Source organism: Mustela lutreola, chromosome X, assembly GCF_030435805.1.
Source record: "Mustela lutreola isolate mMusLut2 chromosome X, mMusLut2.pri, whole genome shotgun sequence".
NCBI lineage: Eukaryota > Metazoa > Chordata > Mammalia > Carnivora > Mustelidae > Mustela > Mustela lutreola.
The window spans coordinates 68,198,321-68,222,196 of NC_081308.1; the positions used below are offsets into that span (position 1 = coordinate 68,198,321).

The 23,876-nt window shown below is 38.6% G+C and overlaps 1 protein-coding gene and 1 pseudogene across 4 annotated transcripts in view; both read left to right on the top strand.

The window, feature by feature from the left end:
• The window catches only part of ATP7A (ATPase copper transporting alpha), a 187,575-nt gene that overhangs the window by 147,323 nt on the left and 16,376 nt on the right, over positions 1–23,876 (top strand). For all 4 annotated transcript variants that reach the window (XM_059156507.1, XM_059156509.1, XM_059156508.1 and 1 more), the window contains 5 exons: positions 8,028–8,222; positions 9,747–9,929; positions 12,030–12,246; positions 17,451–17,597; positions 20,426–20,568. In XM_059156507.1, coding sequence (XP_059012490.1) covers positions 8,028–8,222; positions 9,747–9,929; positions 12,030–12,246; positions 17,451–17,597; positions 20,426–20,568 — 885 coding nt within the window. The remainder of the gene's footprint in view (positions 1–8,027; positions 8,223–9,746; positions 9,930–12,029; positions 12,247–17,450; positions 17,598–20,425; positions 20,569–23,876) is intronic.
• On the top strand, positions 85–8,009 carry LOC131822085 (solute carrier family 2, facilitated glucose transporter member 3-like; annotated as a pseudogene).

The following is a 23,876-nucleotide window of genomic DNA, read 5'->3' on the forward strand; positions in this document are numbered from 1 at the left end:
ACATAAAACAGTTTGTGAATATTTCCCATAAACTATTATTTGGAAAATAGCTTTAGTAATTACTAGTATCTTTATGGGCCTGGAATGGGAAGGTGATAATAATATATGCATTTCATAAATTTAAAATTTTCCCTCTGGAAGATTTTTTCATTATTTTCATTATTTTTAAAATTATTTTCATTATGATTGTCCCAAAGTGAGTACTGAACTTTTATATCTTATACCTAGTCTCATTCCCAATATGACTGCTTTCTTAAAGGACTACAGATAATATTGAGGAAAACCTTGGGATCTCAGCTCTGCCATATACCATCAGGGTGATCTTAGGTCAACTTAATGTCTCTCTGAGCTTCAGTTTTCTTATTGATAAAGTGAGATTCTAATAATGCCCATCCTGCATAACTTGCAGTTGTTGTGAAAGTTAAATAAGATAATATATTGGAAATACTTTGTAATTTATTAAGTGCTTTATAAATATACAAAAATATTAGTGCCACTTCCTCTGTAGTTCTATGATAGTCTCTAAAGTATGGTGTCATAAAGTGGTAAAGTAGACCTGGATTGTGCCTCTTATTAGAGATATAAACTTTTTAAAAAAAAATTCTTGTTTTTTAAAATTATTTTTATTAACATATAATGTATTATTTGCCCCAGGGTCTGTGAATCATCAGGCTTACACATTTCACAGCACTCACCATAGCACATATCCTCCCCACTGTTTATAATCCAACCACCCTATCCCTACCCTACCTCCCCTGCAGATACTACACAGGTTTTGTGCCCATGTGCATTGGAGAAATATCTCCTACATGCCCTATAGTGTCAGGTGAGGGGGCTTTGGCATTCCCAACCAGCTAGGCATTGTTGTCAGGATTCTGATGGCTCGCATTTTTGTTCTGAAAGTCATGTTGGAGACTGAAGAGCTTTGGCCCCTGCTCTTGGGCTTCACCATCATTCTAGCTGTCCTACAAAGTATGGCCCTTCTATTTTGCCCTGAAAGTCCTAGATTTTTGGTCATTAACAGAAAGGAAGAAGAGAATGCCAAGAAGATCTTCTAGTGATTGCAGGGCACCCAGAATCTGACCCAGACAGAACATCAGGGAGATGAAAGATGAGAGTGCTAGGATGGCCCAAGAAAAGCAAGTCATTGTGCTAGAGCTCTTCAGCATGCCCAGCTACTGACAGCGTATCGTCATTTCCATCATGCTCCAGCTCTTCCAGCAGCTCTCTGGAATCAGTGCTGTGTTCTCTTACTGAATAGGAATCTTCAAAGATGCAGCTGTTGGGGAGCTGTTGGTGTGAGTGTGACTAATACTGTCTTCATGGTAGTTTCTCTGCTTTTGATGGAGAGGGCAGGGAGGAAGACTCTACATCTGATTGGTCTTGGAAGGATGGCTTTTTTTTCCATCCTTATGACCATTTCATTGCTATTAAAGGATGAGTATAACTGAATGGGCTTTGTCTGTATTGCAGCTGTCTTGGTCTTCATGCCCTTTTTTTTTTTTTTTAAAGATTTTATTTATTTAAATAAATAAAATAAATCTCTGACAGACAGAGATCACAAGTAGGCAGAGAGGCAGGCAGAGAGAGAGAGGAGGAAGCAGGCTCCCTGCAGAGCAGAGAGCCCGATGCGGGGCTCAATCCCAGGACCCTGGGATCATGACCCGAGCTGAAGGCAGAGGCTTTAACCCACTGAGCCACCCAGGCGCCCCTTCGTGCCCTTTTTTGAAACTGTTTTTTTGTGGCCAAACTCTTCGGCTGGGGACCCCACCCAGCTGCAATGACAGAGGGCTATGTTCCAGCTGGACTTCCAGCTTGTTGGCTGGGCAGCTCTTACCCCTCAGCTGCATTCTATTTAGGAGTCTGCCTGTGTTTGTATTGTCTTCACTGGCTTCCTTATTATCTTCTTGGTCTTTAGTCCCTGAAACCCACAGCAGAACTTCTGCGGAAATTACACGAGTCTTTGAAGGGCAGGTGGAAGAGGCCAGTAGAACTGACAAAGGGCCCACTCTGGAGATAAACAGTATCCTTCCTACCACCAAGGTCTAAGCTGTGCATCCTTACCAACATGAAAAAGCAAACTCTCCCTGAATGACAGAGAGAGAGAGAGAGAGAGAGAGAGAGAGAGAAAGACTTCGTCAGGTGGTAACCCAGGACTGTTACTGAATGCTGCTACTTGATTCCTTTCTCTTCCCACATACTTCATGAGCACTCAGAGGAACCCAATGCTGGAGTTAGTTGTATCTTCAATGGCTTCTTAAACATTTTATTACTTGGACATTCTCTTCTGTTTAGGAGAGACTAAGGAAAACTTCCTTTGTTTCAAAAGGAATTGGCTACTTGGCATATGACAACTTTGCCAGCTTTTTTTCCATTGGGTTGTGAGTTGAGTATTGCCTCACAAGGACATACAGGAGTGTAAGAGTAAGATACAGTTTCCTCTACCTCAGACTTAACAGGAAGTAGATCTACATGAGTGTGGAGGGCAAAGAGGGGTTAAATAAGAGCACCTTCCTCACTTCTGTACAGCTCTGCAGAGAAAATTAACTCGAGTTTTATTTATCTTCTGGTTTTATTAACACAAATATTTAGTTCTTTAAGTGTATAGCAGTTTCACCAAATAATGAGAACATAAGGAAATTGAGGTTAGAGGGAGGTGCTTAAAGAGAGATTATAGGGTGGAAGATTTGATACTGGAAAAGTCAAGGTACAATAAGAGTCATATACATTTTGTAGAGACAAGAGTCTCTACATTTAGAGAGAAATGTAGTATGTCATTGAAGTGTGCATGAGGTGATGTGTGAGATTTGCATGTTGCCTCTTAACAATTTCTGTCCTTCATGTGGAAACTCTCAAGTTTAACTTCTTAGAAAAGTCATGTGCCTATACTAAGAAGCTACTGGTTTCATTTGGAACTTTTTTCTTTGTTGAAGATTATATGTAGTATTACTTGAAGTCTAGGATGATTACGAAAATAGGCATTGTAGTTAATGGTGGTTGATGGATTCTAATTTTGGATGGAGTCCAGAGAAGGGAAGTTTAATTCTAGAAATCCTTTCTCCCCTCACTGGACCAAAAAAGTTCTTCCCCATGTAGTGGACTCTCTTTTTTTTTTTTTTTTAAAGATTTTATTTATTTGACAGACAGGGATTACAAGTAGGCAGAGAAGCAGGCAGAGAGAGAGAGGTAAGCAGGCTCCCCGCCGAGCAGGGAGCCCGATGCGGGGCTCCATCCCAGGACCCTGACATCATGACCTGGGGCACAGGCAGAGGCTTAACCCACTGAACTACCCAGGCGCCCCGACTCTTTTTTTTTTAAACTACTCCTAACTACCCATCTGGTGGGGGAGCCCTCCAAATGGGCAACCCAGTTTTGTTTTTTGGATTTTAGTTGCTGATTTTTATTTTTTTGAAAGTTTTAATTTTAATTCCAGCTAGTTAATATACAGTGTTATATTAGTTTCAGGTATACAATATAATGGTTCAGTAATTCCATACATCACCCAGTGCTCATCACAAGTCCACTCCTTAATCTCCACCACCTGTTTAACTCATCCCTCCATCTACCTACCCTCTGGTAACTATTTTCTATACTTAAGAACCTGTTTATTGGCTTGCCTCTCTCTCTCTCTCTAGCTTTCCCCCCACTTTGTTCATTTGTTTTGTAACTTAAATTCTACATATGAGTAAAATAATATGGTATTTTTCTTTCTCTGACTTATTTTGCTTAGCATTATACTGTCTAGCTCCATCCATGTGGTTGTAAATGGCAAGAATTTATTCTTTTTGGTGACTGAATAATATTCCATTATAAATATATGCCACATCTTCTTAATCATTCATCAATTGATGGACAGTTGAGCTGTTCCCATACCTTGGCTGTTATAAATAATGTTGCCATAAACACAGGGGTGCATGTATCCATTTGAATTAGTGGTTTTGTATTCTTTGGGTAAATACCCAGTAGTGTGACTGCTGGATTATAGGGTAGTTCTGTTTTTACTTTTTTGAGGAACCTCCATACTGCTTTCCAGAGTGGCTGTACCAGTTCCTACCAACAATGTAAGAGGGATTGTTTTTCTCCACATACTCACCAACACCTGGTATTTCTTATGTTGTTGATTTTAGCCATTTGGTCAGGTATGAGGTGATATCTCATTGTGGTTTTGGTTTGCATTTCCTTGATGATGAGTGCTGTTGAGCATCTTATCATGTGTTGGCCATCTGGATGTCTTCTTTGGGGAAATGTCTATTCATGTTTTATGCCCATTTCTTGACTGGATTTTTTGGGTTTTTGTTGGGGGGAGGTTGTTGAGTTTGGTAAGCTCTTTATAGATTTTGGAAACAAACCCTTTACCAGATATGTAGTTTGTAGATATCTTCTACCATTCCATAGGTTGCCTTTTAGTTTTGTTGATTGTTTCCTTCACTGTGCAGAAGCTTTTTATCTTGGTGAAGTCCCAATAGTTCATTTTTGCCCTTATCTCTGGAGACATGTCTAGTAAGAAGTTACTGTAGTTGAGGTCAAAGAGGTTGCTGCTTGTGTTGTCCTCTAGGATTTTGATGGTTTTCTGTCTCACATTTAGATCTTTCGTCCATTTTGGATTTATTTTTGTATGGTGTGAGAAAGTGGTCCAGTTTCCTCATTTAGCATATTGCTGTCCAGTTTTCCCAACACCATTTGTTGAAGAGACTGTCTTTTTTCCCACTGGATATTCTTTCCTGCTTTGTTCAAGATTGATTGACCATATAATTGTGGGTTTATTTCTGGGTTTTCTGTTCTGTTCTATTGGTCTATGTATCTATTTTTGAGCCACTACTATACTGTTTTCATCCCTTCAGCTTTGTAATGTAACTTAAAGCCTGTAATTGTGATGCCTGCAACTTTGCTTTGCTTTTTCAATGTCACTTTGACTATTCGGGGTCTTTGGTGGTTCCATATAAATTTTAGGATTGTTTGTTCTAGTTCTGTGAAAAATGTTGTTGGTATTTTGATAGGTAGTACATTAAATTTGTAGATTGCTTTGAGTAGTATAGACTTTTTAAAAAAAATTTATTTATTTTAGAGGGAGAGAGCGAGCACAAGCAAGGGGAGGGGCAGAGGAAGAGGGAGAGAATCCTCAAGCCGACTCCTTGCTGAGTACAGAGCCCAACATGGGGCTTGATCCCAGGACCCTGAGATCACAACCTGAGCTGACATCAAGAGTCAGCCACCCAGCCAAGCCATACAGGTGTCCTGGGTAGTATAGACATTTTAATAATATTTGTTCTTCTAATCATGAGTATGGACCATTTTTCCCTTTCTTTGTGTTATCTTCAATTTCTTTCATTGGTGTTTTAAGTTTTCAGAGTACAGATCTTTTATCTCTTTGGTTAGGTTTATTCCTAGGTATTTTATTGTTTTAGTGAAATTATAAGTGGGATTATTTTCTTAATTTCTCTTTCTGCTGCTTCATTATTGGTATATAGAAATGCAACAGATTTCTGTAGACTGATTATACTTTACTGAATTTGTTTATCATTCTAGCAGATTTTGGTGAGGTCTCTCAAAAGGTTTTCTATATATAGTATCCTGTCAAGTGCAGATAGTGAAAGTTTTACTTCTTCCTTATTAATTTGGATGCCTTTTATTTCTTTTTGTTTTCTGATTTCTGTGGCTAGGCCTTCTAGTAGTATGTTGAATAAAAATGGTTCCGGTGGACATTCTTGTCCTGTTCCTGACCTTATGGAAGAGCGCTCCATTTTTCTCTATTAAGAATGATGTTAGCTGGGGTTTTTCATAAATGGCTTTCATTATGTTGAGGTGTATTCTCTCTAAACCTACTTTGTTGAGTGTTTTTTTTTTTATCATGAATGGACGTTGCATTTTGTCAAATGTTTTTTCTGCATCTATTGAAATGATGGTATGATTCTTATCCTCTCTCTTATTGACGTGGATTTTTATTTTGTTGTAAGCCATAGCTTTTAAAGATTTCAGAGAATGTTCATAGCTAACTTTGAATTGGTAACCTCAGCTCTGGGAGAGGACTTTTCCTGAATGATTATTATCTTGTTGATGTATGTTGTTGCTTTGGCATTATCATATTATTGTTCATCTGTTACTATGTCAGGTTACCCTTGTTACCATGTTTCCACTGTATTAGGTCAAGTGCCCTTAGGAGTCATACATTTGAGATAATGTGAGTAAATGTGCAGTGTAGCCCCCTGCAGAGAGTATGAATGTATATGTACTGTCACTTTGCTCTAGTTGGAAGTAGTTTATTTGTAGCTTGTTTCCTCTATGTTCCTACAGCCTCCTTTTGGATAGAATCTGTTAAACATCTCAGTGTGTATAAATACCACTGCCTTTGCTTTGCAGAATTTGTGTCTATGACTTTTTCCCAAACATTAGTGTTCCGTCTCTTGCTTCTTTTCCTTGTTGGAGATTTGGGGGAGAACTCCTTAAACCCTGAGATTGAGGGTGGAGGACTCTTTCTCATTCTATACCCAGACAATGGAAATAGTTAAGAAGAATGTGAAATCAGGACATGTGGCTTCTTGGGGGCATAGATGGGGAATTGTGGGGGAAAGGGAGACTTTCTTTTAAGGGGATAGAAACAGAGCACTGGATGTGGTGCATAAACAATGAATTTTGGAACACTGAAAAGAAATAAAATAAAATGAAAAAAAAAAAAGAAACAACAACAACAAAACAAATTGAAGACTCTTAACTCTGGAACATTTGTGAGAGTTAGATGAGATGGAGGGATTTACACTTGCCACAGGTCACAGACACCTCCATAAATCATCTAGTTTCCTGGTATTTTTTATGAATGGAAATTGGGCCCCATGACATTTACCGCCTTTTTCCCCTTTTCACATGTTGCTCGATCTCCCTTTCTGTCCTTTGTGCTCACACACTTAATGCCCTTTAGCCAAACCCTTGCCTATAACAGTATTTTAGTTACCAGCTATCACTGTTCTCTCTGGTTGTTGAGCCTTGAAATAAATACTGACAGAGCTATGAAATTGGGGAAATTGGGGAGGGACTTTGTTGGAACAGGTGACTTATAATTGTATCTGTGCTTCTGGTCCCTAAAAACAGCAGGTTGCAAATAATGCAGTGTGGACATCTTGCCATTTCTCAGTGACCAGATTGTGAATACTTCCAAGTGTATTTTTCTGTTATAATGTAACTGTGGGTCTTTGTTTTTGAGATAAAAAGTTCTGAGTGTAAAAAAAAAACAGAACAGGTAGAATAATAAAAACTATGTATCTATTTCATTATATATGGTCATTAGTATAATATAAAATTTTAGAAAAATGATTCACCTTGGTTAATTACACATTGAACCAGAAGATTGCTGAGAAGTATTTTGGAATGTGTATCCCTTAGGGATTTTTCTCATGAGTTCAGGGGGTGCTTAGGAGATTTCCCCTAATACTGTCAATTGTATTTACTCACACAAGCAAATATTCAGTGTCACTAAGAGCTGTGCACTACCTTATAGACTCAGTTCAACTGTTATGTTCAAAAGAATTTTCCTGAAATAAGATTAAGCTTCCTTTATATGCTGTGTGATTTTTCCCTTGTCTTTAAAATATAGCGTGAAAAGCAGATTTATGGTCTTGGTATACAGAGATTCAAAATTCATTTTCTTCAGGATCAGATTTGCTGACAATTAGGTCCCATGTGTGCAGCTATTTTTTGAAAGTCCTTAGGAAAAACACTTATTCTCCAATGTAGAGGTAAAAAGCTGACTTTCATGTTCTTTAGATCAATTAACATAGTTTGTAACTCTGGAATCTGCAAAATTGAATTCCTGATTTTAGGACTATGGTTTATTTAGCAGTAATGTTACAATTTCTTATATTGATACAAGAAGAAAAAAAGTTTTCTTCCTAGTAACCAAAATGTGTATGTTGGCAGCTAAATAGGATTCAGTATGACTTGAAAAAGTTGGTTTTATTTAAATAGAGTTAAGCTTTGTTCCTTTTGTTTTATACAGCCGTAGATCAATAACCAAAATTCATGCCTTTCTTCTAAAGGGATATAACAGAAGTATCTCCCGAACAGAAACGATAATACGCTTTGCTTTCCAAGCCTCTATCACAGTTCTGTGCATTGCATGCCCCTGTTCACTGGGACTAGCCACTCCAACTGCCGTGATGGTGGGTACAGGAGTAGGAGCTCAAAATGGCATACTAATCAAAGGTGGCGAGCCACTGGAGATGGCTCATAAGGTAAGATAGTCCCTGGAACAAAGAATTGTCCCATCTAACCTGGCAATAGCACCTGTATTGAGAGACAGAATCCAAAATATTTCTACATGGTCCATAAACTGAGCTTCTTCTGGGACTATCCTGAGGGTTGAGGTAGGAAAGGTGTTCTTTTGGTTCTGTTCTGGATTGGTCTTAAGTTACCTAAGATCTCTAAAATACTCCGGACCTACTTTCTTAGAGCAGACCCTGATGTGGAAAACTTGGAGTCTTATTCCAGCTTAGATTAGAAATGTTGTCGGGTCAGGAAGACAGAAGGGGTATTTGCCCAGGAAAAATGTGACTCCATGTTTGTGTTCTTCATTGTGAGACAGTGCTTATAGTAACATTGCAGTTCCTTTGCCTTTGCCACTAGCTGACAGTTTGCAGCTATGACTCCAAAAATATAATCATCCCTCATCTCTCTCATATTAGGATTTCCAAAACAATTTCAATCAAGGCTATTTGACGTCACCTAAAACCATGTTCCTTCTGATATATTCTTATTATTGAGGATATAAACTATATACAGATGTATGTAGTAAACACAGAACATAGCTTAAAATGGATTTGGAACCTCATTTAACCAGTGAATACAAGCTGTTAGTGTTTATAGTAATTTTTTATTTACTTTGATAAATTTAAAACTTAAGAATTGAAAGAAAAGCATAAAGAACTCATGTATATCCTTTACTGCAGATGTTGGGCTCCTTTCCTAACAACAAGGACATTCTTTTTCATAATCATAGTACAGAGATCAAAATCAAGTAACTGACATTGCTGTAATACTCTTACCTAACATTTAGTCTATATTCTAGTTTCCTCAGTTGTTTCCATAATACTCTTTATAGCTATTTTTTCTCTTGTTCAAAATTATGCTTTGTATTTAGTTGCTATATCTCTTTTCATCTTGGTTCCTCAAGCTATTCATTTTTCAAGGTTTGTATTCCAAGTTTACTGTAGGGTGACTGTGTTCTCTAATTCCAGGTTCTTCCTGTTTCCTGTCTGGGCTCAATTTCCCTTATGAGTTCACAGAGCTGTCTCTTCTCAGACCATGCTTCTCATTTAGACCCAATAAAGTCCAAGCAAACCAGCAGGTCTTTTCTGGTGCTCACTTCAACTTAATTACTTACCCTTCTCTTATAATAATATGCCTACTACCTAGATTTCCACTACAGTTCTGGAATTCATTAGTATTGAAAGCCTTTCTCTTTCCCTGAGGCACTGAGTCATCTCTTAAGTACTTACTAACAGTCAACTATTAACAATTAGTTCTAATTATTTAACATATATTTACAGTATGGTTGAACATTTGCAAGGGAGGGCTATTAGATGTCACTAGAGTATTTTTTCCCTTATTCTCCTTTACTTTTGTTCACTCAAAGACAGTTTAATTTATCAAGAAACAAAATATTCATCTGTTGAAGTAAACCTTTTTCTTATTTTTAGAAAGGTAGTATTAAGGATTACGAAGTCATATAGGTGCAGTGTATTTTAATTTTCTTACAGGTGAAGGTAGTGGTGTTTGATAAGACTGGAACGATTACCCATGGAACCCCAGTAGTAAATCAAGTAAAGGTTTTAGTGGAAAGTAACAAAATATCACGCAGTAAGATCCTGGCCATCGTGGGAACTGCTGAAAGTAACAGTGAACATCCTCTTGGAACAGCCATAACCAAATACTGCAAGCAGGTATTGTTTTTCCTTTGTTTATTAATGGAGTTGTCTTCTACAGGAATTACAAATCCAAACTGGTGTTTGAATATGATTTACATATATAATTGGTAGGAGGCTAAAGAGTCTTGTATTTTCTCATTTTATTTTATAATATGTGTTGGTTTCTTCATACAGAAGAGTATAAAGATGAAAACAGAAATTAACTATAATTTTATCACACAGATAACCCCTGTTGACTAAAATATTAAAATGTAGTTCATATTTATCATAGGAAAATTCAGATAGTTCAGAGAGTTACATAATGAAAAAGAAAACCTCATTCCCTGCCCCCTTTCATAATCCCTCTCTCCAGAGTTTAACAAATGTTAATCTGTTAACAGTCTTTTAAAATATAATGGTCTTCCCTTATCTGCAGGGTATATGGTCCAAGACCCGAGTGGACGCTTGAAACTGAAGAGCACTGAATCCTATATATACATGTTTTCTTCTATACGTACATACCTATGATAAAGTTTAATTTATAAATTAGTCACAGTAAGAGATTAACAATAACTTATAATAAAATAGAATAATTATAACAACATACTGTAATAAAAGTTATGTGAATGTGGTCTCTCTCTCTCTCTCTCAAAATTACTTGCTGTTCTGTACTCACCCTTCTTGTGATGATGTGAGATGGTAAAATGCCTGTGTGATGAGATGAAATGAGATGAATGATTTAGGCATTGTGACTTGGCACTAGGCTACAATTGACCTTCTGACGCTAAGTCAGAAAGAATATTGGCTACTTTCAGACCAGAGTTGACCACGAGTAACCAAAACCAAGGAAATGTGAAACCGTGGATGGGGGAGGGAGGACTACTGTAGCAGCTTTAGTGAGATATAATTTGCATACTCCAAAGTTCATTATAGATTGTACAATTCAATAATTTTTAGTATAGTCCCCAAAGTTTGCATTTGTTAACCATTTTAAATGCATATCTGAACATATATGCATTTATTTCTTTTTAGACTTTATGTAGAAAGATCACAGAGTGACCAATCTTTGATACCTTGTTTTTTTTTTTTAATTGAGTGATTTTCCCCATATTAGGACATATAGAGCTGCTGTATTATGTTAATGGCTATATTATGTTCTGTATGATTTTTTTTTGTTTCTTACAGTGTACAGTTAATGTTCTTGTCAGCTTTTGCAAGTTTACCTTTATGTTAAATGCCTATCAGTGCAATTGCTAGATCAAAGGATATAAGCAGTTAAATTTTGATGAATTTTACCAATGCCCACATAGCAAATATTACCAATATCCACATAAAGGGTTGTACCAGTTTATACTTTCACCAAACGTTATTTGTGCTTATTTCCCCACATTCTTACTTTATTTTTTCCAGTTTAATAAATAAAAAATATTTACTCATTGATGGTTTGCTTTACATTTCCATAATTATAAACCACGTTGAACATCTTTTCATTGGCTGTTTGAATTGCTTATTGTGTAACTTTTCTGCTTGTATCCTTTGCCTGTTTTTTTTTTAATGGGATTGTTTACCTTTATTTCATTGATTTGTGTAAGTTCTTTGTAAATTATCTAATTTTACAGTTTTGATGTGGTAATTCCTATCATTGGTGTTCTTTCCTTTTTACCAATTTACTATTACTGACCTGGCTTCTTTACACCCAAACCAAACAACAGAGAGGATGAAGATATAAAGAGTCAGGAAAACAATGATGGCCACCAAAATTCTTTGACTAACTAAGGACACAGAATCATACTAGAGAGGCACTCTGGTAACTAAAGGCCCTTACCCTTTGCACTGTACTGAATAGAAAATCCGACTTGACAATAGAATTAAATATTTATCTTGTAATTCTCTACTGGAAAGGGCAGAGAATATTGGTAAACTTTCCGTGTTTTCTTTCTCTAAACGTGGTATGAATTTTAGAAAGTGGGATTAAAGTAAACCATTCTGATGTTTTGTTCTAAACATTTAGAAATAACTGGGCATGTAACATGTGTCTAAACATTTAGAATTAACCAGCAGTATGCTCTGATCGTGCTATTGATAACCTTGGATTATTAGAACAGCAGAAGAAACCCTTCTGTTTCTGTTTGTTAGGAGCTGGACATTGAGACCTTGGGTACCTGCGTAGATTTCCAGGTTGTGCCAGGCTGTGGTATTAGCTGTAAAGTCATCAATATCGAAGCCTTGCTACATAAGAATAACTGGAAGATAGAGGAAAATAATATTAAAAATGCATCCCTGGTTCAAATTGGTGCAAGTAATGAACAGTCATCAACTTCATCTTCCATGATTATTGATGCCCAGCTCTCAAGTAAGCTAATTTTCTTCATGGTACCAATTACGGGACAAATATTAACAGATGTCTAACTTTATAATCCTGAACTGTTAGATCAGAAGTAAAAATTGACATCATGGTTTCATTCTGTCAAATAATTTTACCATAGGCCTTCTGGTCACTTCACTTAAGTTACTCAAAAACATTTCCCAATTGTGCCCCTGTGATTCTACCATAGGGTGATGAATTCTAGTCTTAGCTGATCTTCCATATTAGTTTATCTATCTTTCTTTTATTTCTTACCACAGCTACTCTAAACCTTTTATATCTTTTACAGGCTACTGTGGCCTTCTCCCTAGTTCCCTAAGCAAATTATCAGGTTTATTTTTCACATAGAAAATTAAGGTTCTCAGACATTTGTTCTTTCTGCTTTTTGCCCAGAATGATTCCTTTTTCAGGGGAAAAGATGTCCCACATCTTGCATAATGAATCCTCTCATCTTTGTTCTAGATCCCACCCTCTCTTGATTCTTCAGGGACCTTACTCTGTTACATCCCCTCACTTCTTTATTTTCCAGCTGTGTATACTGGCTCTATCTCCTAAACATATAAACATTTCTTCCATCAATATCACTGTAATCCCTTCTAGATTGTATCCTGTCTCCTTTTTTCCTTTATATCTAACCTTCTAGAAAGAGTAGTCTCGGTTTGCTGAATTCACTTATTCACTGTGCAGCCTTGCTTCTGCCCCGTCCATACTACTGAAACTATTTTTTCTAAGCACATTGATGACCTTATTCAGTACTCATTCCAGTGGTTTCTTCTCAGTCTGCCTCTGGCATTTGAGATTTGAGAATATTGACCATTTTGTCTTTCCTAAAGCTCTTTCTTCTCTTAACTTCATGACCATTCATTCTCTAGATTATCCTCTCACCTACCTGGCTGTTGCTTCCGGTCCTTCTCTGATTCCTCTTTTCTCCTGCTCTCAGATATTGGGTATCCCCAGGGTTTTGTTTTTTGTCTTTTTCTTCTTTTGTATACTCTGTACAACCTCATTCATATCTATTGCCTGTTCTGCCTTCCGTAGACTTCTACTACCACTCTAAAATCCACATCTCTAACCAAAGCCTGTTTTCTGAGTTTCCGGTTGGTCTATCCATCTGCCCCAAAACATAATATACCCACCTAAGTGTTCTAGCACCTCCCTACCCATTTGCGCTTGAGAGTAATTTTGCTAACCTACAAATATGATTGTATATAACTGTCTGACTAGTACCTTTTATTATAGAGGTTTATAACTTATTTTTGAATCATGAACCTTTGGAGGAATGTGATAAAAGTTATGCCTACCCCTCAGAAAATTTTTGTTTTGGAGGTTTGCTTGTACCCTAAACCATATCGGTGTGATTCTGTTAGGGATCCTGGCTTTGCTCACTGTCTCTTGTGGGATGAAGACCAGTCTCTCTGGACTTTGTTCCAGGTCCGTTCCCCATGATATGTCTTCTGCCTGCCTATACCACCCATTTTATATTTTTCCACTGACCCCATGTACTCTGTGTTTCATTCATACAGAACTACCTACAGTTCCTTTTTACATGGTGTCGTTTCATGCTTTTTAGATCATTTCATTTACTGTTTTATCTGGGTAATGTTGTTGTTTCAGTGACATCTACCTCATGGACTTATTTTCATCTTCAAAACTCAGCTCACATCTTTCTTCAACAAAGCCTTTGCTGACTGACATGTATAGGCAGATATATTTTCTCTTTTTTAAAAATCATAACTGTACTTCATCTTTGTTTTTTGTGCTAGGTACAGTACATGATAATATTTTATTTACCTGTCTGATTCTACCAAACTACAATTTATTATTTGCAAACTTCTAGTATCAGGCATACTGACACATAGTAATTTTGTTCATTTGACACCTTTTATTAAGCTCTTTCAAGACACTAAAGAATCAGCAGTAAGCAGAAAAGACAAAGTCACTATGTATTGGAGCTTCTATTTGTGGTGGGAGAACACAAAACAGTGAGCAAATAGATAAGAAAATATAAGATGTCCGATGGAGATAGTGCTGTAGGGTAGAGGGGTATAGGGATTATCCTATTTTATATAGGGTAATCAGGGTAGGCCTCATTGAGAAGTTGGTGCTGGAGCAAAAACCTGAGAAGGGGGAGGGATAAAGCTATGTGAATATCTGTGACAAGAGCATTCCAGGTAGGAGGGATGTTAAGTGCCCAAGCCTAGTTTGAGAAACAGCAAGGAGAACAGTGTGCCTAGACAGAGTAAATGAGTGGCAAAGGGGTAAGAGACGAGGTTAGAGAGTAGTATAGGACTAGATTAAGGTCATTAAAGAATTTTGGCTTTTACCCTTGAGATGGGAAGCCATCGAAGAGTTTTGTGTATAGTAGTGACAGAATCCAACCTATAAGTATTACCCTGGCTGCTCTGATAAAAATGCACTGTTGAAGGAATGGGGAGGACAGGACAGAAGCAGGGAGATGAATTAGTAGGTTGTTGCCATAATCCAGGTGAAAGATAAGAGTGGTTTGGACCAATGTGGTAACAGTGGAGGTCATAAGAAGTGGTCAAAATCTGAATGTGTTTTGAAGGGAGATCTGGCTGACAAATTTTCTCACAGATTGGGTATGGGGTATGAGAGAAATAGGAGTCAAGAATTATGCCAAGGTTTGTGGCCTAAATGTTTATTTTAGAAGGCTGAAGTTACCATTTAAATAGAATGGGGAAGACCATTGGAAGAGCAATATTGAAGAGAACTCCCCAGGAGATCAGTTTTTTACATGTAAATTTTGAGTGCCTACTAGATATTCAAGTAGAGTTGCCATGTAAATGGACATTACAAGTAGGCAGTTAGCTGCACAAGTCTGGAGTTCAAGGAAGCAGAGTAGGTTGGAGACATAGATTTAGGAGTCAACCACCTATAGATCTGTGCCTTCCAATATGATAGCCATTCAGTACATGTGACTATTGAAACTTAAATTACTTAAATTTAATTTAAAATTCAGGACTGCCTGGCTAGCTCAGTCAGAAAAGCATGCGACTCTTTTTTTTTTTTTAAAAGATTTTATTTATTTATTTGACAGACAGAGATCACAAGTAGGCAGAGAGGCAGGCAGAGAGAGATGAGGAAGCAGGCTCCCTGCTGAGCAGAGAGCCTGATGCAGGGTTCCATCCCAGGACCCTGGAATCATGACCTGAGCCAAAGGCAGAGGCTTTAACCCACTGAGCCGCCCAGGCACCCCAAGCATGCGACTCTTGATCTTGGGGTCATGAGTTTGAGCCCCATGGTGGATGTACAGATTACTTAAAATAAATACATAAATAAACTTTAAAAAATAAATTTAATTTAAAATTCAGCCCTTCAGCCATACTAGCCACCTTTCACTGCTCAATAGCCACATATTGTTAATGGCTACTGTATTAAACAGCAGATACAGAACATTTCCAAATTCTGTTGGACAAAGCTGGTATAGATTGTTTTTAAAGTAAAGCTGTGAGACTGGATAAGATCACCAAGGAGTGAGACTAGATTGGGGGAGGTGGGGAGAAAGGCTTTAAGGATTGAGCCCAGCAATACAGTAGGTTAAAAGATAAGGGAGATCAGCAAAGAAGACTGAGAAGTGATGAGTGAGGAGGTAACTCAAGAATGTCCTAGAAGCCAAGGACGGAAATTATTTCAGGAAGGAGGGAGTGATCAACTGTGTTAAATGCTGCTGATAGGGCAAGTAAGATAAGGAACAAGAATTAGCCATTAGGGGCGCCCGGGTGGCTCAGTTGGTTGGACGACTGCCTTCAGCTTGGGTCATGATCCCAGAGTTCCGGAATTGAGTCCCGCATCGGGCTCCCAGCTCCACGGGAAGTCTGCTTCTCCCTCTGACTTTCTCCTTGCTCATGCTCTCTCTCACTGTCTCTCTCAAATAAATAAATAAAATCTTTAAAAATAAAAGAATTAGCCTTTAGGTTTATGAAAATAAGGGTCACTGGTATACTTCGTGAACAATTCTTTGGAGTAGTAGACACAAAAGCTTTATTGGAGTGGGTTCACAAGAGAATGGGAAGATATGACTTGGAAATAATCAAGTGAGGCAACACTTCCAAGAAGTTTTACTGTGTACAGAAGCAGAAATTTGGGGCAGTAGTAAAGAGGTAAGTGAACTCAAGAGGGTGTTTTGTTTTATTATGTTTTGCTTTGATTTTAAAGATAAGACTATGTGCAACAGAGATAGAAAGTGTGGTTATGCAGGAGGAAGAGGAGAGATTTTTTAAAAGAGATTTTATTTATTAAGTTGTCAGAATGAGCACAGGCAGACAGAGTGGCAGGCAGAGGCAGACGGAGAAGCAGGCTCCCACTGAGCAAGGAGCCTGATGTGGGGCTCTATCCCAGGATGCTGGGATTATGACCTGAGCTGAAGGCAGCCGCTTAACCAACTGAGCCACCCAGGCATCCCAGAGGAGACAATTGTAGGAGAGATGTTCTAGAATAAGCAAAGGAAGAGGGTTTACTGCTTAAGTGGAGAGGTTGGCCTTAAATAGGAGCAGGGGCAGTTTATAATAACAGGCGAGAAGCTAGATTGGTGGGTACATAGGCACAGGTAGTTGGTTAGATGTGGCAGTGAGAGCTTGCAGAAGTTCTCTTCTGATTGCTTTTAATTCTTTCTGAAGTAGGAAGCAGATTCATCATCTGGCCATAGGTGAGGATGGGAGAAGAGAAGGTATAAAATAGCCCTCTAGAATGAATGGAAAATGAATGGACTAGGGAAGTATAGAATTGCCAGAAAACACCAAGGACCTGCATAAAGTTAGTGGTCACATATTTAAAATGAGACATCTCTACAGTTGTATGTTTTCATCCAACCATATTAAGCTGCTGATGCACGATAAATATATCAAATTTAATTCAGTTGTGTGGAAGATCAAAGAGAAAACTTCACCAAGAAAGTATCATTTGAGTTGATTCTTGAAAAATATGATGGAGTTTGATAATTGGCGAGTAGGGGTAAGGACATTCCAGGTGGAGACAGCAACATGTGCAAAGGCCCAAAGGCATAGAAGAGCAGAGTATTTTCCTTGAAAATTTGGAAACCACTGTTGTAGGCTGTGGTCTACCAAAAATACAACATAGTGACTATGTAAGGTTAGACAGGAAGAACGTACCTCGCAGCATTGTTATAAATATTAAACAATCTCATTAAATGTTCTTTCTGTACTTTATTTCAGGTGCTCTTAATGCCCAGCAGTACAAAGTCCTCATTGGTAACCGGGAGTGGATGATTAGAAATGGTCTTGTTATTAATAATGATGTAGATGATTACATGACTGAGCATGAAAGAAAAGGTCGGACTGCCGTATTGGTGGCAGTTGATGGTAAGATTTTTCCTAATTCCCTATGACTCAATGTTGCAATCTCAGTTATTATTTTATGTATATATATATATATATATATATTTAAAGATTTTATTTATTTATTTGACAGAGAGAAATCACAAGTAGATGGAGAGGCAGGCAAAGAAAGAGAGGGAAGCAGGCTCCCTGCCGAGCAGAGAGCCCGATGCGGGACTCGATCCCAGGACCCTGAGATCATGACCTGAGCCGAAGGCAGCGGCTTAACCCACTGAGCCACCCAGGCGCCCTATGTATATATTTTTAAGATTTTTTAATTTATTTGATACAGAGAGAGAGACAGTGAGAGAGGGAATACAAGCAGGGGGAGTGGGAGAGGGAAAAGCAGGCTTCCCACTGAGCAGGAAGCCTGATGTTCGGCTCCATTCCAGGATCCTGAGATCATGTTCTGAGCTGAAGGCAGACACTTAACTACCGAGACACCCAGGTGCCCCTATTTTATGTATATTTTTGAAAGACTTCTGAACTTGAGGGCTTTTGAAAAGAAGCCTGAATGCAAAAAGAAAATGTTAGTAATACATAATTGTTACTGATTAATTTAGAATTCTCTTGCATTTGCCTGGCTTTGTTATTTTCCTCCATAGCCTATGTTTTTTTAATTTTTTTTTAAATTTATTTTCAGCGTAACAGTATTCACTGTTTTTGCACCACACCCAGTGCTCCATGCAATCTGTGCACTCTCTAATACCCATCACCTGGTTCCCCCAACCTCCCACCCCCCGCCCCTTCAAAACCCTCAGATTGTTTTTCAGAGTCCATAGTCTCTCATGGTTCACCTCCCCTTCCAATTTCCCTCAGCTCCCTTCTCTCTAACTCCCCTTGTCCTCCATGCTATTTGTTATGCTCCACAAATAAGTGAAACCATATGATAATTGACTCTCTCTGCTTGACTTATTTCACTCAGCATAATCTCTTCCAGTCCTGTCCATGTTGCTACAAAAGTTGGGTATTCGTCCTTTCTGATGGAGGCATAATACTCCATAGTGTATATGGACCACATCTTCCTTATCCATTTGTCCGTTGAAGGGCATCTTGGTTTTTTCCACAGTTTGGCGACCGTGGCCATTGCTGCTAGAAACATTGGGGTACAGATGGCCCTTCTTTTCACGACATCTGTATCTTTGGGGTAAATACCCAGTAGTGCAATGGCGGGGTCATAGGGAAGCTCTATTTTTAATTTCTTGAGGAATCTCCACACTGTTCTCCAAAGTGGCTGCACCAACTTGCATTCCCACCAACAGTGGAAGAGGGTTCCTCTTTCTCCACATCCCCTCCAACACATGTTGTTCCCTGTCTTGCTAATTTTGGCCATTTCTAACTGGTGTAAGGTTTTTTTTTTTTTTTTTTATAAGCTAATCAGTAGTTGCATGTAACACCCAGTGCTCATCACCACATGTGCTGTCCTGAATACCTATCACCCAGTGTTATAAGCAGCTAATGAATCGTTGAACACTACATCAAAAACTAATGATGTGCTGTATGCTGGCTAATTGAAGATAACAGTAAAAAATAAATAAAAATAAATAAAGGTTTTGTTTTTAGTGATTACACACCCCCAAAATAAAAAAAGCAAATCAAGGATTTTTTTAAAACCTAAAAATAACAAAACATTAAAGGAATAGGCAAAATAATATCTATAATCTCATCATCCTAACTCAGTGTCAGTTTTAATTGCATGTATTCTGTTTCTGTTTTTGTGTGTGTATGTATAGTTATATATATAAATATATATTTAATATAAAATTAAATATATAAAATATATTTATATATTAAATATTTATAACATAATATATTAAATTATTAAATATTTATATATAATATATTAAATATATATTTAATTTTATATAAAATATATACAAACATTTATATGTGTGTAAATGTTATATACAATATATGTACAGGATTATAGTATTAGTATAATATTGTTTTTAAGTGGTTGTATTTTGCATATAAGTTTTACCTCAATAGTTTGAGTAAAAATTTAAAATCCCTGTATACCTAATATATTTTGCTTTATTCATTATTTGCTATATTCATAGTATTTTCTAATTTTATTTTACTTCTGTTTAATTTATTATATACTTTAACTAACTTAATAATTCCCTCATTGGAAATTTAAGCTATTCCTAATATTTCATCATTATAAATAATGCTATGATAAATATCTATGAGGTTTTAGGTGCTTTCTTTTGTTAAATTTTTTCTTGGGTAAATTTCTAGCTGTGAGATTAATTAGTCAACATTTATAATCCTTGCTAAGTATGAAGGCAGTATCTTAACTATGATGTTTTTAGGCCCAGGAAGAAGCAAAAAATACCATTTACTTTTGTTTTTTAAAATAAAATAACTACTTGCAGTGATTTTTCCTCCCAGTATAAAATGCTGGTTTTGTCTCAATCCACCCTGTTCACCTTAAAAAGAAAAAAAAAGTATTAGTTTTCAGTTTCATTTGCCTTTAGATGAACTAAAGTGTTTGGGAGGATTAACCAGTACTTCTCAAAGGAAAAGAAGAGTCTTTAAGTCTGCAATAAAGAGCTCTCTTTTCATTTTCCAATTACTGCTTTTATTAGTAAACCCCTTCCTCACTCTGAAATTTTCATAACGAAATGTGGGGGTTTGTTGCAGATTTTGTAGAGTACAGCCTGTGTGGCCCTGGAGACATTTTGAGTTAAGCTTAAGCCCCGAAAACTTTGATTAACAAGATTAATTTCTTTCTCAAGTTTTAAGTTAGAATATTATTCCTGCTTTCACCATATTCCAAACTCTCTCCTTTTCTGGTGCTCCTATAATAGATGAGCTGTGCGGCTTGATAGCTATTGCTGATACAGTGAAGCCGGAAGCAGAATTGGCTGTCCGTATTTTGCAGTATATGGGCTTAGAAGTAGTTCTGATGACTGGAGACAACAGTAAAACAGCTCGATCTATTGCTTCTCAGGTAATTGGTTTACTTAGTTTTTGGGGTGGGGGGAGGGTCTGTGGTAACTTCTGATTTAAAAAAAAAAGATTTTATTTATTTATTTGAGAGAGAGAGAGAGAATGAGAGAGCAAGAGAGCATGAGAGGAGAGGGGTCAGCAGGAGAAGCGGACTCCCTGCTGAGCAGGGAGCCCAATGTAGGACTTGATCCTGGGACTCCAGGATTGTACCAAGCCGAAGGCACTCATTTAACCAACTGAGCCACCCAGGTGCCCATTTTTAATTTTTTTTTTCTTTTAAGATTTTATTTATTTATTTGAGAGAGGGAGAAAGAATGAGAGAGACTTCTAATTCCTCATATACATTTTGTTTCTTGCTTTCAAGTGCTAAAGATTCATATTACCTATTATGTTCCTTATCACTGAATATCGATACCTGGTTCTTTCAAGAACAGTTGGCATGCTGTTAGAAGGCATTTGGGCTTTGTGTTACTGTTACAACCAAAAAACCATTTACTTACTTCATGAAATGCTTCTGTGACACTATATACCAGTCTTTGTTGATACTTCCTTTGAAATGTTGCTCAGATTCTTTACCAGTGCTGCCAGCCTAAGTCGGGCACACAGGCACCCAATCTCTCCTACCTAAATTACAGCAAGAGCTCCAGGCACTTCCCTCCCTAGTCCATCCTGAACATCACTGGTGGAACTATCACCTAATGCACCACTTTGACACATTTTTCTGCTCCCGACCCCTGTGATTGCCTTACCTACAAAGCTTTTCTCATATTGGTCTTTTCTACTTCAGAATGCCTCCTCCCTCTTCTATTAAATAACATGAGTGATATATGAGTAAATTCTTATATAAAAATGCAGAAGGATATAAAGTAAAATGTCACTCTCGCCAGCAAGAACGACCAGGAGACCTCAGCGAAGCAAGCTTTATTTCTGCATAGCTGTTGGGATCTCTCTCTCCCCTGCCTGTGCATGTCTATATATACCAAGGTTGCACAACCAACCACTCGCAGCCACATAGATACAAAATCCTAAGTTCCGCCTACTGGCTCGCATCCAGCCGCCATCTTAATGGCGTGTTTACTTTCGGGCACCGAAAAAGTTGTGCGGCGCCCGGGGCCCCCCCGCGGGCCCAGCCGGAGCAGCTCCGCACCGTTGCCACCCGGAGGCAGCGACGGCTTGAGGCAGCAGCGGCCGAGGCAACGAGTGGGCACGGCGGAGCCCAGAAGCATCACTGCGCATGCACTACAAGCCGCTCGGGCACCGACATCTCCCCCTTTTCTTTTATATTAGGCATGCAAGGCAGGAGATCGTGCCTGTCTTAGTTTGTCAGCTGCCATGAACATGCTTACCCGTCATCGGATAATTCCCCCTGGTTGGAGAACTCCTGGCTTAGGTTGCTATGTGCATGCAGCCAATCTTACCCGTCATCGACTACCGATCTAGCACTGCCAGCCAGATTTGGGGAAATGTACCAGCTTCCAGTGCCATGCAAGCTTGTACTAGCGCCAACTGTTGCCTACATTGTTGTTTACGTAATGATGCAAAACGGCGGAACATAAGGATTTACAACAGATACCCAATCCCGTAATGGAGCTATGTCAATCTCATCTGCTTAACTGTTTCGACAGATTAGCAGCAATAGAAAGGTCATTATAGGCCACGGAGGTTATGTCCAGAAAGTGATTGGATGCATCCGGTCGTCAATAGTTTCTAGAGAATGTCCACTTGTTACAGATGTGGTGAGAGCTACAGCCACTGCAGTTGCTGCAGCTGCGGAGGCTGCTACAGCCGCAATAATGGCTGCAGTGATCCCAAAGTCTCTTTTATGTCTTGAGAGCAATACAAGCGAATTGTTAGGATTTACAGAAACGGGCATGGGAATGAAAGTAGGTATACAGGAGGGAGGTTGGCGGACTCATTCGTTAGTGGCATGGGGAACAGCCAGGCTTTCACTATTGCCCATTGGTGCATCTGTTGAAGGGATGCTGGTGTCGCCAGGATCGCTATCAGGCCGACCATCAGGACGGGGTGGGTCATGTTGATCGATTCTTCTAATCAGTCGCTCCGGGACCCAGATAGGCACTTGGGCATCCTGTGGAAAAAGACAAACAGAACCTCGGTGCCATCTTAGGACCGGGTCAGGGCCTCTCCATTGGCCCGTGAGTATATCCTTCCACTTTGTCTGGGCTAGAGTGCGTTCGGTAACCGCCGCATGCCTGTCCGCTGCAGATGTACCATTATGGTCCAAGGACAAAAAATTTAAAATGTAAAGGGTGAGAGATGTAAGATCACGGGGTGACTTGTAGTCATCCCCTATTCCCCCTTTTCTTATTTTTTGTAAGCATCGTTTGAAGGTGCCATTGGTGCGTTCAATTATTCCTTGACCTTGTGGATTGTAAGGTATACCTCTAGTATGGACTATACCAAATTGACTTAGGAATTGATGGATAGATTTTGATGTATATGCAGGTCCATTATCTGTCTTTATTTGTTTTGGGATACCCCAACCTGCGAAGCATCGTAGGCAGTGTGTGATGACTTGTTTTAAATTCTCCCCCGTGAGGGGAGTAGCCATTATGATACCCGAATAAGTGTCCACTGATATATATACGTACTTTTGTTGCCCGAATTCAGGTACATGTGTGACATCCATTTGCCATAGGTGATTAGCTTGAAGGCCTTTGGGATTCACCCCTAAGGAAGGCTGAGGGAGTAATGTGGCACAATTCCCACAGGTCCTTACTATATCTCTTGCCTGTTCTTTGGTGATATGGAATCTATATCTTAAGGTATTAGAATTCACATGCCATTTGCTATGGAACAGCTTCACCTGTTCTAAGGTAGGGCAAATAAGTTGGAAACGACTATTGTGGTCTGCTAGAGCATTGCCCTCGGATAATGGTCCTGGTAGGCTCATATGGGCTCTGATGTGATCTATAAAAAATGGTGCAGTGCACAGTTGCACAACCTCTTGTAGTTGCCTTAAGACCCATGGAATAGGTGAATCACTTAAGGAGAGGATGGCTGCTTCAATATTTTTTTAAAAAGATTTTATTTATTTATTTGACAGAGAGAGATCACAAGTAGGCAGAGAGGCAGGCAGAGAGAGAGAGAGGAGGAAACAGGCTCCGTGCTGAGCAGAGAGCCTGATGCGGGACTCGATCCCAGGACCCTGAGATCATGACCTGAGCCGAAGGCAGCGGCTTAACCCACTTAGCCACCCAGGCGCCCCTGTTTCAATATTTTTTGTCGCATTTACCACGTATTGACTATCAGAAATAATATTTAGGGGAGTGTCTGAAAATCTTTGGA